Source organism: Doryrhamphus excisus, chromosome 11 (genome assembly GCF_030265055.1).
Source record: "Doryrhamphus excisus isolate RoL2022-K1 chromosome 11, RoL_Dexc_1.0, whole genome shotgun sequence".
Classification (NCBI taxonomy): domain Eukaryota; kingdom Metazoa; phylum Chordata; class Actinopteri; order Syngnathiformes; family Syngnathidae; genus Doryrhamphus; species Doryrhamphus excisus.
Window position 1 is genome coordinate 18,633,684 of NC_080476.1, and position 18,231 is coordinate 18,651,914.

The window sequence follows — 18,231 nt, forward strand, 5'->3', positions numbered from 1 at the left end:
TTGACCAGAAAAGTGCATTAAAAGCAAGTTGAAAAAATGAAAAAAAAACGACATACTAACCCCTTACGTTTTTTTTTCAAAAATCACCGCCCTCAAAAGCTGGCATTTTTTGCCATTTTTGGATGCTTCTCGGGCCCCTGTTGAGTGTGTGTGAGGTGTCCCCTGGTTTTTTGACCAGAAAAGTGCATTAGAAGCAAGTTGAAAAAATGAAAAAAATGACATACTAACCCCTTACGTTTTTTTTTTTTTTTTCAAAAAATCACTGCCCTCAAAAGGTGTCATTTTATGCTATTTTTGGATGCTTCTCAGGCCCCTATTGAGTGTGTGTGAGGTCTCACCTGGTTTTTTGACCAGAAAAGTGCATTAGAAGCAAGTTGAAAAAATGAAAAAACGACATACTAACCCCTTATGTTTTTTTTCAAAAATCACCGCCCTCAAAAGCTGGCATTTTATGCCATTTTTGGATGCTTCTCGGGCCCCTGTTGAGTTTGTGTGAAATTTCCCGTCTTTTTTTGACCAGAAAAGTGCATTAGAAGCAAGTTGAAAAATTGAAAAAAAACGACATACTAACCCCTTACGTTTTTTTTTTTTTTTTTTTCAAAAATCACCGCCCTCAAAACCTGGCATTTTATGCTTTTTTTGGATGCTTCTCGGGCCCCTGTTCATAGAAAATGCATGAATGAATGACTGATTTAATTAGATGCATGTTAATATGTTGTCAGTAAAAAATAATGTTAGTAATAAAAATAAATCGCAAATACTGTCAATTGTTCAATCGTTTATTTTTAGTAGGGGTGTCACAATACACTCAACTCATGAGACAAAACAATGCATGACAATGGGTTCATGACATATGATGATATTTTTACATTAAAAAAATGTTATTATTATTATTTTTCATAGTCAAATTTCATAGGTTTTTTTGCAGGAAAATTTCGAGGGGTCTCACAATACACTCAACTCACGAGACAAAACAATGCATGACAATGGGTTCATGACATATAATGATATTTTTACATTAAAAAATGTTGTTATTATTATTTTTCATAGTCAAATTTCATAGTTTTTTTTTTCTGGAAAAAGGAAAAAATATTCAACATCAGTAGATTGCATGAATTATTGTGAATATTATGGATTATTCTGACCTTCAGGTCTGTATGGACCTGGCCTGGTTTGTGGGCCATGCCAGGATAGATTGACAGATCGTCACAGCCGCCCCTACTGCCTCGACTCCCCCTCCCCCTTCTCACAGACTCAGTAAAGTATCTGCATGGTGGAGCTGGATCCGGTTGCAGGTTTTGGAGCAAAGCTGGTTCCACGTGCGGGACTGTGAAAAGTCAGCATGGACAGGGATCTTCATCTGGACCGAGCCGAGACGTTCTCCTTCGTCAACCCGTGGATTCGATACTTTCTCTTCTTCTTCAGCTTCTTATTTTGGGTGAGTGGAGTATGCACTGTTGGAAAAACAACACAAAGCACAATGTCCGCCGCCCGCCGCCCAGTGTGACACGTTCCTGATAACATCAGCAGTTAGAATCTGTCCAAATCTGAACATGCATCAGATTACAATTGAATGCATCCCATAATCAGTTCCCAGTTCCACATGTCCAAAAAGGAGTAGGAAGAAGCAAAGCTTATTAAATCCTACCCCTCCATCTGGTACTTTTACAATCAGTAACTGTTACATTTGTTCACTTCCTGCTTTCCTAATATAGTTTTATAAGTTTTTTTAGTGTTAATTTAATTTAATTTAATTTAATTTAGTTCTTCCCTGAGATTATATTTCTCCACATTTGTTCACTTCCTGCTTTCATAATATAGTTTAAGGGTTTTTTTTAGTGTTAATTTAATTTAATTTAATTCTTCCCTGAGATCATATTTCTCCACATTTGTTCACTTCCTGCTTTCATAATATAGTTTAAGGTTTTTTTAGTGTTAATTTAATTTAATTTTATTTTATTTTATTTAATTTAGTTCTTCCCTGAGATTATATTTCTCCACATTTGTTCACTTCCTGCTTTCATAATATAGTTTAAGGTTTTTTTTAGTGTTAATTTAATTTAATTTAATTTAATTTAATTTAATTTAATTTAGTTCTTCCCTGAGATTATATTTCTCCACATTTGTTCACTTCCTGCTTTCATAATATAGTTTAAGGTTTTTTTTAGTGTTAATTTAATTTAATTTAATTTAGTTCTTCCCTGAGATTATATTTCTCCACATTTGTTCACTTCCTGCTTTCCTAATATAGTTTAAGGTTTTTTTACTGTTAATTTAATTTAATTTTATTTAATTTAGTTCTTCCCTGAGATTATATTTCTCCACATTTGTTCACTTCCTGCTTTCCTAATATAATTTAACTTTTTTTGTTTTTTTACTGTATTTTATTAATTTTTATTTATTTATTTTTATTAATTTTTTTGTCACGTACGCTAGTTCTTCCCTGAGATCATATTTCTCCTCTCTTGTAGAGAAGTATTGCATGACATTTTTAGCTAATTGGTTATTTTTAGCCGTATGTATTATTATTTTTAGCTGTTTGAATATGAACTATATCAGCAAGTTGAAGTATTTGTCATTTTAGAAATAAGGAGTTAGTATGTTCTATGTAGGCGCCATTATGAATTATCCTTACTGGCCTTTTTTTACAGTACATTTAGCAAGTGAAGATTGATTTTATAGTTATAGATAAGCATCAAATATTGTGTGAGAGTTAAAATATTTGCCCACCCCTTGTTAGAGATAGAGATGTGATTGACTGGTGAGCAGTCCAGGGTGTACCCCCCCGTCACCTGGAGACAGTTGGGAAAGACTTCAACCCACCTGCAACCCTGCAATCCTTCTAATTACATGCGCCTGAACCCCCTTAAAGTTGCAGGCGGTATGTAAGCTGCGGTACGAACCATTCAGCAATAACTGCAGCTAACACGCGGCTTGTGTTTATCAGACACGAGCTCAGAAGCGAACACTGCGGCGCTAATCCATCAGGCCTTTTGTCTCCGTGTCCAACGGCTTTGGTTCATGTGGCTTTCACCTCCGTACACAATCCACCTGATTCATCTCTTTGAAAAGGCTGAAAACAGAGCAGGCGTATATTCATCACGCATGCGTTCAATAACCAAAAAAAAAAAGTGAAGCAGGAAAAACATCCTTAAAACACGTCAAGAAAATGAATGAATGAATGTTTCAAAATGAAAAAATGAAAAATAATATCTTTCTCCCTCTCAGGTGTTCTCCTTGTTGATTGTTGCCATTGGAGTTTATGCCAAAGTCCAGAAAGCCACAGGTACAAAAACACACTTTTTACACATAATTACACATCATTTGCTACAATTATTCATTATTTTTGCTGCGATTGTGATCGGCGAATCCGCTTTTTCCAAAACTTTTTCCATATATAAAGCGCACCTTCAATGAATGACAAATTTTAAAACTTTTTCCATATATAAGGTTCCTTATAATGATAAGGTGCACCTTCAATGAATTATATATTTTAAAACTTTTTCATTACATAAGCCGCACCTTTAATGAATGATATATTTTAAAACTTTTTCCATATATAAGGCGCACCGCATTATAAGGCGCACCTTCAATGAATATTTAAAAACTTTTTCCATTTATAAGGCTCACCTTCAATGAATGACATATTTTAAAACTTTTTCCATATGGAAGGTGCACCGCATTATAAGGCGCACCTTCAATGAATGACATATTTTAAAACTTTTTCCATACATAAGGCGCACCTTTAATGAATGATATATTTTAAAACTTTTTCATTACATAAGGCGCACCTTTAATGAATGATATATTTTAAAACTTTTTCATTACATAAGGCGCACCTTTAATGAATGATATATTTTAAAACTTTTTCCATATATAAGGCGCACCGAATTATAAGGCGCACCTTCAATGAATTATGTATTTTAAAACTTTTTCTATACTTTTCCATATATAAGGCGCACCGCATTATAAGGCGCACCTTCAAAGAATGACATTTTAAAACTTTTTCCATATATAAGGCGCACCTTCAATGAATGATATATTTTAAAACTTTTTCCAAATATAAGGCGCACCGCATTATAAGGCGCACCTTCAAAGAATGACATATTTTAAAACTTTTTCCATATATAAGGCGCACCTTCAATGAATGACATATTTTAAAACTTTTTCCATATATAAGGCGCACCGCATTATAAGGCACACCTTCAATGAATTATATATTTTAAAACTTTTTCCATACAGAAGGCGCACCACATTATAAGGCGCACCTTCAATGAATGACATATTTTAAAACTTTTTCCATATAAAAGGCGCACCACATTATAAGGCGCACCTTCAATGAATTATAGATTTTAAAACTTTTTCCAAATATAAGGCGCACCTTCAATGAATTATATATTTTAAAACATTTTCCAAATATAAGGCGCACCGCATTATAAGGTGCACCTTCAATGAATTATATATTTGAAAACTTTTTCCATACAGAAGGCGCACCACATTATAAGGCGCACCTTCAATGAATTATATATTTTAAAACATTTTCCATACAGAAGGCGCACCACATTATAAGGCGCACCTTCAATGAATGCCATATTTTAAAACTTTTTCCAGATATAAGGCGCACCGCATTATAAGGCGCACCATCAATTAATGACATATTTTAAAACTTTTTCCATATATAAGGCGCACCGCATTATAAGGCGCACCTTCAATGAATTACATATTTAAAAACTTTTTCCATATATAAGGCGCACCGCATTATAAGGCGCACCTTCAATTAATGACATATTTTAAAACTTTTTCCATATATAAGGCGCACCGCATTATGCGCACCGCATTGGCAGTCGAGCCATTGCGCTTTCTTCCCACGTAGTAGGCCCAATATTGATCCTTATATAAGGCGCACCCGGATTATAAGGCGCATGGTCAGCTTTTGAAAAAATTGAAGGCTCTTATAGTGCGGAAAATACGGTATTTTGTATTTATTTGTAGTTATTTGCATTCATTGAGTGAAGGATTACGTTGAAAAAAAAATGGAGGAAGCGGCTGAGAGAAACGCATCAAAAGAAAAGAGGCTGGAAATAACAAAGTGCTTCTCTCAATAACCGCCGCCTGTCCGATTTCTGTCTTTTTCGCCAGACGCGGTGCGGGACACGTTCCTCATCGACCCGGCTGTCATCCTAATTGTTGTGGGGGTGGTCATGTTCTTCATCACTTTCTGCGGCTGCGTCGGAGCCCTCCGAGAAAACATTCGCCTCCTCAAAACGGTAACATTCATAACAGACACATCACAAATATTGACGCCGTCGCCGATGTCTCGTACAGATCGCTTTCGGAGTCTTTCGTCTTTTATCGGTATCGACAAACCCGTTTGTCTTTTCCTGCTTTCAGTTCTCCTTCAGTCTGACTTTGGTTTTCCTAACCCAGCTGGCCATCGCCATCCTGGGCTTCTTCTACGCCGAGCAGGTATCTCACCGCCGTGGCTTCATCAACGTACAACATAAAGCCGATAAAGCAACCCCCCCCCCAGCCCCCGCAGGGGCACATCATTTGGTTTTATGGTTGTGCTTCACAGCAGCGCCATCAACAATCGAACTGTTCACTCAACCGGCTGCCTAATTAACGATGGAGATCCAATACAAAATCACCATTCAAAAATATACTCAGTATTTATTGACAGCTATTGACTTTTTTTTTTTTGGGGGGGGGGGGGATTATTTATTGTGTTCAACTAGTGTTCAACTTCCCTGCATTTAACAGAAAATTGATATTTCTTATTCAGCTACTTAATAATAACAGTAACTAGTAATAATAACTAATAATAATAACTGATAATAATAGTAACTAGTAATAATAACTAATAATAATAGTAACTAGTAATAATAACTAATAATAATAGTAACTAGTAATAATAACTAATAATAGTAACTAGTAATAATAACAGTAATAATAACTAATAGTAACTAGTAATAATAACTAATAATAACAGTAACTCGTAATAATTAATAATAATAACTAATAATAATAGTAACTAGTAATAATAACTAATAATAATAGTAACTAGTAATAATAACTAAAATTAATAACAGTAACTAGTAATAACTAATAATAATAATAGTAACTAGTAATAATAACTAATAATAATAATAGTAACTAGTAATAATAACTAATAATAATAACTAATAATAATAATAACTAGTAATAATAACTAATAATAATAACAACTAGTAATAATAACTAATAATAATAGTAACTAGTAATAATAACTAATAATAATAGTAACTAGTAATAATAACTAATAATAGTAACTAGTAATAATAACAGTAATAATAACTAATAGTAACTAGTAATAATAACTAATAATAACAGTAACTCGTAATAATTAATAATAATAACTAATAATAATAGTAACTAGTAATAATAACTAAAATTAATAAGAGTAACTAGTAATAACTAATAATAATAATAGTAACTAGTAATAATAACTAATAATAATAATAGTAACTAGTAATAATAACTAATAATAATGATAACTAGTAATAATAACTAATAATAATAACAACTAGTAATAATAACTAATAATAATAGTATCTAGTAATAATAACTAATAATAATAGTAACTAGTAATAATAACTAATAATAATAGTAACTAGTAATAATAACTAATAATAATAATAGTAACTAGTAATAATAACTAATAATAATAATAATAGTAACTAGTAATAATAACTAATAATAATAACTAGTAATAATAACTAATAATAATAACTAGTAATAATAACTCATAACTGACAATAACAGTAACTAGTAATAATAACTAATAATACTAAGAGTAATTAGTAATAATAACTAATAATAATAATAGTAACTAGTAATAATAACTAATAATAATAATAGTAACTAGTAATAATACCTAATAATAATAATAATAGTAACTAGTAATAACTAATAATAATAATAGTAACTAGTAATAATAACTAATAATAATAACAGTAACTAGTAATAATAACTAATAATAATAATAGTAACTAGTAATAATAACTAATAATAATAATATAATAATAGTAACTAGTAATAATAACTAATAATATAATAGTAACTAGTAATAATAACTAATAATATAATAGTAACTAGTAATAATAACTAATAATAATAGTAACTAGTAATAATAACTAGTAATAATAACTAATAATAATAGTAACTAGTAATAATAACTAGTAATAATAACTAATAATAATAATAGTAACTAGTAATAACTAATAATAGTAACTAGTAATAATAACTAATAATAATAGTAACTAGTAATAATAATCAATAATGATAGTAACTAGTAATGATAACTAATAATAATAGTAACTAGTAATAATAACTAATAATAATAATAGTAACTCGTAATAATAACTAATGATAATAACTAGTAATAATAGTAACTAGTAATAACAACTAATAATAATAGTAACTAGTAATAATAACTAATAATAATAATAGTAACTAGTAATAATAACTAATGATAATAACTAATAATAATAACTAATAATAATAACTAATAATAATAATAGTAACTAGTAATAGCAACTAATAATAATAATAATAGTAACTAGTAATAATAGTAATAACTGCCCATTAAACGGGCCCTTCTTATTTATTATTTCAGGGGGGTTCAGTGGGGCAATAAAATAACCAGAACAGCCAAAATACCCAAGACAACATATTTCAATCATTAAACCCATTTAATGGCAGTAATAATAATAATAATAGTAACTAGTAATAATAACTAATAGTAATAACTGCCCATTAAACGGGCCCTTCTTATTTATAATTTCAGGGGGTTCAGTGGGGCAATAAAATAACCAGAGGTGCATATAAACATGCCCCCCCCCCACAATCGGTCACAAATGAAAGGAGAAATGAAGGAGAAAGCTAAATCAACATAGGTCTCGAACATGTGTATTTCAGTTGCGGGTCCAGCTTTATCTTTGACAAGAAAAGAAGACCTGCTGTTTTCCGACGTAATAATCGGAGTGACTCACTCGCCGGTTCCCCCGTCTATGGTGACTCACGACCAAAGAAAGACCACTGAAAGAATGAGAATGAGAAACCGATGCCTTTCATTGAACGGCGGACATCGAGCCAAGAAGGAACCCCTGGAGTGCGAGGAGGCTTTTGATTAGCAAAAAACCTTCAAGTTCAATTAAGGCTTGGGTTCTAGTTCTGTTGGCTAAACATCGACGGCCTTTTTTCCACGAGTCCTCGGGTCTAAAAAGTCGTGGGAACTAACAAAAAATGTAATACTGAAAATTATGTGGGAAAGTGAAAAATTGTAAATGTAATTACTTCCCACAAATGTAATATGAGACAAAATATGCTCAAATACATTAAAGGATTCTTTAATTATTAAATTATAATTTATCTTAACATAATTGTGATCATTGCAATTGTTTTAATACAATTTTATTACTATTATTATTATATTTTATTATTTCTTTTGATTATTTCTTACTTGTAATAACTTCCCACAAATGTCCCACAAAATATGCTCGAATACATTAAAGGAATCTTAAATTATTAAATTATAATTTCTTTGAAATTAAAAAATAACATAATTGTAATAATTGCAATTGTTTTAATACAATTTAATTTTTTATTACTATTATTATTATATTTTATTATTTCTTTTGATTATTTCTTACTTGTAATAACTTCCCACAAATGTCCCACAAAATATGCTCGAATACATTAAAGGAATCTTAAATTATTAAATTAGAATTTCTTTTAAATTAAAAAATAACATAATTGTAATAATTGCAATTGTTTTAATACAATTTTATTACTATTATTATTATATTTTATTATTTCTTTTGATTATTTCTTACTTGTAATAACTTCCCACAAATGTCCCACAAAATATGCTCGAATAAATTAAAGGAATTTTAAATTATTAAACTGTAATTTATTTTTATTAATTAAAAACATACATAATTGTAATAATTGCAATTGTTTTAATACAATTTTATTATTATTATTATTATTATTATTATTATATTTTAGAATTTCTTTTGATTATTTCTCCCCATATACACACAAAATCACACATACAATAATATACTGTAACTAAAACGCACATGTACGCCCACAAACAAAATGTAATAAATATTACATTTGCAGGAAATTATTACATATTTGGAAAGTGAAAAACTGTAAATGTAATAACTTCCAACAAATGTCCCACAAAAAATGCTCGAATACATTAAAGGAATCTTAAATTATTAAACTGTAATTTATTTTAAATTAAAAAAATACATAATTGTAATAATTGCAATTGTTTTAATACAATTTTATTACTATTATTATTATATTATATTATTTCTTTTGATTATTTCTTCCCCATATATACACAAAATCACACATACAATAATATACTGTAACTAAAATGCACAAAATGTAATAATTATTATTGTTATAATTTTGTGTGTATATGGGGAAGAAATAATCACAAGAAAAAATAAAATATAATAATAATAATAATAGTAATAAAATTGTATTAAAACAATTTCAATTATTACAATTATGTATTTTTTAAAATTTTAAATAAATTATAATTTAATAATTAAAGATTCCTTTAATGTATTCGAGCATATTTTGTCTCATATTACATTTGTGGGAAGTTATTACCTTTACAGTTTTTCACTTTCCCACATATGTAATAATTCAGTATTACGTTTGCAGTGAGCAAATTTTATTACGTTTGTTATTAAGTAAGTTTTTTGGGGAAGAAATCATCAAAAGAAAAAATAAAGAAAAAATAAAATATAATAATAATATTAATAGTAATAAAATTGTATTAAAAAAATTCAATTATTACATAAATGTAATTTTTTAAAATTAAAAATAAATTACAATTTAATAATTAAAGATTCCTTTAATGTTTTTGAGCATATCTTGTCTCATATTACATTTGTGGGAAGTTATTACATTTACAGTTTTTCACTTTCACAAATATGTAATAATTTCCTGCAAATGTAATAGTTATTACCTTTACAGTTTTTCACTTTCCCACATATGTAATAATTCAGTATTATGTTTGCCAGTGGGCAAATTTTATTACGTTTGTGGGAAATTTATTACATTTGCAGGATTATTAAGCTGTATTATGTTTGTGGTTTATTACGTTTGTGGGTAGTTATTGTTATTATGTTGCTATGAAGGTTTTTATTACATATTAAACTCTGAACTCATGAAGTATTGCATAGAAATTACTAAATTCCCTCTAAAGTAAAAAGTACAAAAAAGTATTTAAAAAAAAACAAACAAGAAATCCACAAATATGAGTGAATGCAAAAATTGGTTCACTTCCTGCTTTCCATATTACAGTTTAAGGTTTTTGTTTAAATTAAATTAATTTAAAATTAAATCAAATTTAATTAAATTTAATTTCAACAATTAATTTAACAAATTTAATTTTAACAAATTTAAATTAAAATTTTAAATTTCAAATTTTTAATTAAATTAAATTTCAACAATTAATTTAATTTAAACAAATTTTAATTTTAAATTTTACATTTCAAATTAAATTAAATCAAATTTAATTAAATTTAATTACAACAATTTAACAAATTTAATTTTAACAAATTTAAATTAAAATTTTCAATTTCAAATTTTTAATTAAATTAAATTCAACAATTAATTTAATTTAAACAAATTTTAATTTTCAAATTTTTAATTACCACTTTACATTATGTTGTTCATATTTGTTGTCTATTCTATCTATTTATTCTCCACATTATTATTATTCTTATTATTTATTATTATTACTTATCTTCTTTTGTGTCTGTTATTATATGGGAGCCAGGCAACGACATTTCGTTGGCAATTTCACTACTGTGTTTTTGTGTAATGACAATAAAGGGAGTCTATCTATCTATCTATCTATCTATCTATCTATCTATCTATCTATGATATGATGATGTTAGGTCCCCCCGGCACACGACGCCGAGTGCCGAAAAGGCCTGACGGAGGTCGCGACTCCGCGCTAACGACTGTGGTTTTGCACACACAGGAAGTGTTTATCAACTAAACTTTGAACTTAGTACACAATTCCCGGGAGGTTTTAAACCCTCCTGCTAGCTTGACGACGTTGTCCTCCGATTTTGAATCAACATTGAAGGTAATTTCTGCATAAAATAAGGCCTATTGTTGTATAAAAACAATATAAATCACTCACAGCTGGGATAGGCTCCAGCATGCTGAATAGTGACTGCATAGATATTCATCACAAAGTAATAATCAGGAAACATGATTGATTGACGAATAGATTTTAGCCTGGTATATTTTGCCCCTGCCTTGTTCCAAGCAGAGGAAAAATATTCCATTCCTAACAGCTACCACTTCGCCTCTCGCTCCTGTGGCGCCGCCTCCATTTTTCCCTCTAAAGTAAAAAGTACGAAAAAGTAATTTAAAAAAACAAACAAGAAATCCACAAATATGAGGAGCAGTGAATGCAAAAATTTGTTCACTTCCTGCTTTCCATAATACAGTTTTTTGTTTAAATTAATTTTAAATTTTAAATTTTAAATTTTAAATTTTAAATTTTAAATTTTAAATTTTAAATTTTAAATTTTAAATTTTAAATTTTAAATTAAATCAAATTTAATTAAATTTAATTTCAACAATTAATTTAACAAATTTAAATTTAAATTTAAAATTTTTAATTAAATTAAATTTCAACAATTAATTCAATTTAAACAAATTTAAATTTAAAAATTTAATTGAAATTAAATCAAATTTAATTAAATTTAATTTCAACAATTAATTTAACAAATTTAATTTAAATTTTAAATTTCAAATTTTTAATTAAATTAAATTTCAACAATTAATTCAATTTAAACACATTTAAATTTAAAATTTTAAATGAAATTAAATCAAATTTAATTAAATTTAATTTCAACAATTAATTTAACAAATTTAATTTTAACAAATTTAAATTAAAATTTTAAATTTCAAATTTTTAATTACATTTCAACAATTAATTTAATTTAAACAAATTTTGATTTTAATTTTCAAATTTTTAATTAAATTAAATTCCAAAAAAACCCCTTAAACTGTATTATGGAAAGCAGGAAGTGAACAAATGTGACAGTTAGTGATTGTAAAAGTACCAGATGGAGGGGTAGGATTTAATAAGCTTTGCTTCTTCCTACTCCTTTTGTGGGAGGAAACCGGAAAACCTGGCCGACGGTGGAATTGAACTCGGGTCTCCTAACTGCGCGCTAACCACTCACCCACCGTGCAGCCCCCCCCCCCCCCCAAAAAAAATAAGCAAACAAACAAATAAACAAAGAACTCAAAAAGAACAAACAGTAGCAGGATTTTAATCACCTAAATGGAGCCCATTTATTCCGGAATTCCGCTCATGAATCTATAAATCTCGGCATTTCATTTATAATTCATTTGGGTCTCGCTTATATTAACTCCTGTGGTAAAAGTTAGCAAATATGCATTTTAGATGCATTGTGGGTAATGACCTCTCCAGTTATATCGTTGTTATTGTTATGGCGGAATTCCGCAATTCAATCGGGAGCGTTTTATTCATGTATACAAATGCAGACTTTCCCGTTTCTTCTCTTAGACCCGCGAGGCCTTGGGAAAATTTGTGGAAAAAGGCATTGTGCACTACAGGGATGACCTGGATCTGCAGAACTTGATGGACTACATTCAGAAAGAGGTGCTCCGGTCTAGACTCAAGGATCAGGATCTAGGATCAATCCCTCAACGTTCCTAAGTCCCGTATATGAATGCCATTCCACAGTTCCGGTGTTGCGGATGGAACAACTATACAGACTGGTCCTGGAATTTGTACTTTAATTGTTCTCATGCGAATCCCAGCTCAGAGCGTTGTGGTGTTCCTTATTCCTGCTGCACTCCCATTCCCGGAGAGGTAAGTGTTTTCCTAATTCGCTCCTCCTTAATTGAAGAATGAATGAAAACTCTTCACTCAGAGAAGAAACGTTCCAAAAGTCTAACTCCCCCCCCCCCCCCCCCCGGAGACGCATAATTGGCGGAAAAGTAATGGAAGAGCTAATTGAGTCTCAAGGTGATCCGACTTTCACGGATGAGCAACAACGAGCTTTTCACGCCATCCCAGGAAGACTGCGAGATGCATTTAAGGGTGCAAATTCCATCCGTGTTACATTCAAGTCACTCAGTCAGTGATGGGCATGTCGGTGGAAAAGTGGTTAGCATGTTGGCGACACAGCCAGGAGATCGGGAATTCCAAAAAAACATGCTAGTTTCATTGAGAATTCCAAATTGTTTATATCTGTTTGCCCTGTGATTGCCTGGCCACCATTCCGGGATAGGGTCCACATAGTCCTTAGTCTTAGTCCTTAGTCGTGACTAACCTATGCTCAAGTCTTCATAGTCCTTAGTCGTGACTAACCTATGCACAAGTCTTCACATACTAAGTCCTGAGTAGTGACTAACCTATGCTCAAGTCTTCATAATCCTTAGTCGTGACTAACCTATGCTTAAGTCTTCATAGTCCTTAGTCGTGACTAACCTATGCTTAAGTCTTCATAGTCCTTAGTCGTGACTAAGCTATACTCAAGTCTTCATAGTTCTTAGTCGTGACTAACCTATGTTCAAGTCTTCACATACTAGTCCTAAATTGTGACTAACCTATGCTCAAGTCTTCATAGTCCCTAGTCGTGACTAACCTATGCTCAAGTCTTCATAGTCCTTAGTCGTTACTAACCTATGCTCAAGTCTTCATAGTCCTTAGTCGTGACTAACGTATGCTTAAGTCTTTACAGTCCTTAGCCGTGACTAACCGATGCTCAAGTCTTCATAGTCCTTAGTCGTGACTAACCTATGCTCAAGTCTTCATAGTCCTTAGTCGTGACTAACCTATGCTCAAGTCTTCATAGTCCTTAGTCGTGACTAACCTATGCTCAAGTCTTCATAGTCCTTAGTCGTGACTAACCTATGCTCAAGTCTTCATATTCCTTAACCGTGGCTAACCTATGCTCAAGTCTTCATAGTCCTTAGTCGTGACTAACCTATGCTCAAGTCTTCATAGTCCTTAGTCATGACTAACCTATGCTCAAGTCTTCATAGTCCTTAGTCGTGACTAACCTATGCTCAAGTCTTCATAGTCCTTAACCGTGGCTAACCTATGCTCAAGTCTTCATAGTCCTTAGTCGTGACTAACCTATGCTCAAGTCTTCATAGTCCTTAGTCGTGACTTACCTATGATCAAGTCTTCACAAACAAGTCCTTAACCGTGACTAACCTATGCTCAAGTCTTCATAATCCTTAGTCGTGACTAACCTATGCTCAAGTCTTAACATACTAGTCCTTAGTCATTACTAACCTATACTCAAGTCTTCATAGTCCTTAGTCGTAACTAACCTATGCTTAAGTCTTCATAGTCCTTAGCCATGACTAATCTATGCTCAAGTCTTTATTGTCCTTAGTCGTGACTAACTTATGCTCAAGTCTTCATAGTCCTTAGTCGTGACTAACCTATGCTCAAGTCTTCATAGTCCTTAGTCGTGACTTACCTATGATCAAGTCTTCACAAACAAGTCCTTAACCGTGACTAACCTATGCTCAAGTCTTCATAATCCTTAGTCGTGACTAACCTATGCTCAAGTCTTAACATACTAGTCCTTAGTCATTACTAACCTATACTCAAGTCTTCATAGTCCTTAGTCGTAACTAACCTATGCTTAAGTCTTCATAGTCCTTAGCCATGACTAATCTATGCTCAAGTCTTTATTGTCCTTAGTCGTGACTAACTTATGCTCAAGTCGTCATAGTCCTTAGTCGTGACTAACCTATGCTTAAGTCTTCATAGTCCTTAGTCGTGACTAACCTATGCTCAAGTCTTCATAGTCCTTAACCGTGGCTAACCTATGCTCAAGTCTTGTGTATATATATATACATAAATATAAATATGTAAATCCAGACTCATGCATGATTTTCCATATTTGCAACATAGCCTCTGCGCTGAATGAACCAGCAACCGACAGCTCCTTTTTGTCTTCCTGTAGACAGGAAACTAACGAGTTCGTGTAGATCCGTCACACCGTTATTGATTACGTATCAACGTTCCAAGAAAACACATTGCAGCAACCTTCCTTTAACATGACTGGAAAATCAATGAAATCAAACCCGGGTAGAATTGATGCAGTGCTGCGACCCACTGGCCACACTTTGCTACTGCGCTTGGAGCTTATGGACCTTCTTAGTCTTCCATGTCACATCAAATGGACGTGTACCTTTAGGAATTTTAGGCTTCAGGAAATCCTTCTTCCAGCTGTCACTGCAGTTAATATCCTTGTCGCCGCCCAATAACACCAGCAGAGGCCACCCACTGTGGGGGTTTTTTATGTCTGTGGTTCACATGAGGAAAAAGAGTTACTGTGTTTGTGTTCCGGCATCCAGGCAGTAATCAACACTATGTGCGGATTTGGGGCCCAATCCCTGGACTACCTGGAAGCAAACAAGTCAATCCACCCGGTAGGCTGTGCAGACAGGGCCGTGTTGTGGATGGAGTCCCATCTGTTCCTGGTGGGGGCCCTGGTGCTGGGTTTGGCTTTGCCGCAGGTAACGGCACACGTGCGTGGGCGGGAAGCGACTTTGGCTACTACCTTAGCCATGACATAGTCACATAGTCCTTAGCCATGACTAACCTATGCTCAAGTCTTCATAGTCCTTAGTCGTGACTAACCTATGCTCAAGTCTTCACATACTAGTCCTTAGCCATGACTAACCTATGCTCAAGTCTTCACATACTAGTCCTTAGCCATGACTAACCTATGCTCAAGTCTTCACATACTAGTCCTTAACCATGACTAACTCATGTCTTCACATACTAGTCCTTAGTCATGACTAACCTATGCTCAAGTTTTCACATACTAGTCCTTAGTCGTGACTAATCTATGCTCAAGTTTTCATAGTCCTTAGTCCTTAGACTAACTTATGCTCAGGTCTTTACATAGTCCTTAACCATGACTAACTCAAGTCTTCACATAGTCCTTAGTCGTGACTAACCTATGCTCAAGTCTTCACATACTAGTCCTTAGTCGTGACTAACCTATGCTCAAGTCTTCACATACGAGTCCTTAGTCATGACTAACCTATGCTCAAGTCTTCATAATCCTTAGTCGTAACTAACCTATGCTCAAGTCTTCATAGTCCTTAGTCGTGACTAACCTATGCTCATAATTAGGTAGAAAAAAACATACATAAGTCACACCGGCGTATAAGTCGCACAAGGCCAAAAATGCATAATTAGGTAGAAAAAAAACATACATAAGTCGCTCTGGAGTATAAGTCGCACAAGGCCAAAAATGCATAATTAGGTAGAAAAAAACATACATAAGTCACTCCGGAGTATAAGTCGCACAAGGCTAAAAATACATAATTAGGTAGAAAAAAAAACATACATAAGTCGCTCCAGAGTACAAGTCGCACAAGGCCAAAAATGCATAATTAAGTAGAAAAAAACATACATAAGTCGCTCCGGAGTACAAGTCGCACAACGTCAAAAATGCATAATTAGGTAGAAAAAACATACATAAGTCGCTCCAGAGTATAAGTCGCACAACGTCAAAAATGCATAATTAGGTAGAAAAAAAACATACATAAGTCGCTCCAGAGTATAAGTTGCACAAGGCCAAAAATGCATAATTAGGTAAAAAAAACATACATAAGTCGCTCCAGAGTATAAGTCGCACAATGCTAAAAATGCATAATTAGGTAGAAAAAAAACATACATAAGTCGTTCCGGAGTATAAGTCGCACAAGGCCAAAAATGCATAATTAGGTAGAAAAAAAACATACATAAGTCGCTCCAGAGTATAAGTCGCACAATGTCAAACATGCATAATTAGGTAGAAAAAACATACATAAGTCGCTCCAGAGTACAAGACCCAACCACTCATCCACCGTCCTACCCGTTCTACCGTTCTTATCCAGCATAAAAGTAAATGAAATCTCCACTCTAGTTTAGGTGTTTCTCTTGTGTCAAAGAGATTGGATCCCCGATGGCCGAGAGGGAGGCAAGCGAAGTGCCGACGTGTCTCGTCCACATAATTGCATTTGCATTCTTTGTGCTTTGATGTGCACATTTTTGTCTTGCACATCCTGACTTAAACGCTGCTCCAGGAATGAGTCGGCATATCAAGCACGAGTTAAAGGTGTGTGTTGGACGCTCTGCTCTACACGACATCTTTTATCCTCCTATAAACGTGATTCTCTTGTTATTACAAACGAGATCCAAGCCGAAATAATCGTAGAGCATCTTATCCCGGTGCCAAATGAGCAAAACCGGACAACCTTCCAAGGGACCTTGACGGGGGTTTGGCACCGGGCGGGCATATTTAACTAGCGCCTCTCGAGTCATGTAAAAGCGCCTGTTGTTGTCCTCTAGATTGCAGGCATTGTGCTGTCCCAGATCCTGATCTCTCAGATCCAAGATGAGATTACCTCGGTGATGTGAGCTCCAGCGGAAAAAAAAAGAAAGAAGAAGAATGGAAGAAGAAATGGCAAAATGGACGACTCGGTTGAACTCCAAAATGCAAGACAAGGACACTCGTTCATTGCTCTTATACGACCGCCGCATCCTTTCTTCTTCTTGTTCTTTGAACTGTGAGGTGACAACCATCGAGAATAAAGTGTGTTAAACTGTGTACTGCATTTTAAACTCCATCTACTGTCTAAAATCAGATGAATATACATACAAGTATCGCTTTCAAGTATCGTTACAAGTTTTGGAGTGGGATCCGGATCTTTCGCACAAGGCCAAAAATGCATAATTAGGTAGAAAAAAAACATACATAAGTCGCACAACGTCAAAAATGCATAATTAGGTAGAAGAAAACATGCATAAGTCGCACCGGAGTATAAGTCGCACAAGGCCAAAAATGCATAATTAGGTAAAAAAAAAACATACATAAGTCACTCCGGAGTATAAGTCGCACAAGGCCAAAAATGCATAATTAGGTGGAAAAAAAACATACATAAGTCGCTCCGGAGTATAAGTCACACAAGGCCAAAAATGCATAATTAGGTAGAAAAAAAACATACCTAAGTCGCTCTGGAGTATATGCATAATTAGGTAGGAAAAAAACATACATAAGTCGCACAAGGCCAAAAATGCATAATTAGGTAGTTGAAAAAACATACATAAGTCACACCTGAGTATAAGTCGCACAAGGCCAAAAATGC

General features: G+C 32.8%; 1 protein-coding gene across 1 annotated transcript; it reads left to right on the top strand.

Annotated features, from left to right (window-relative positions):
- Positions 1-1,268: 1,268 nt before the first annotated feature.
- On the top strand, positions 1,269-17,683 carry tspan33b (tetraspanin 33b). The gene is made up of 8 exons (XM_058087261.1): positions 1,269-1,438; positions 3,229-3,286; positions 5,140-5,267; positions 5,392-5,466; positions 12,626-12,721; positions 12,806-12,934; positions 15,445-15,606; positions 17,435-17,683. The coding sequence occupies exons 1-8, from the start codon at positions 1,343-1,345 to the stop codon at positions 17,501-17,503; spliced, it is 813 nt and encodes a 270-aa protein (XP_057943244.1). The 5' UTR covers positions 1,269-1,342; the 3' UTR covers positions 17,504-17,683.
- Positions 17,684-18,231: the final 548 nt, after the last annotated feature.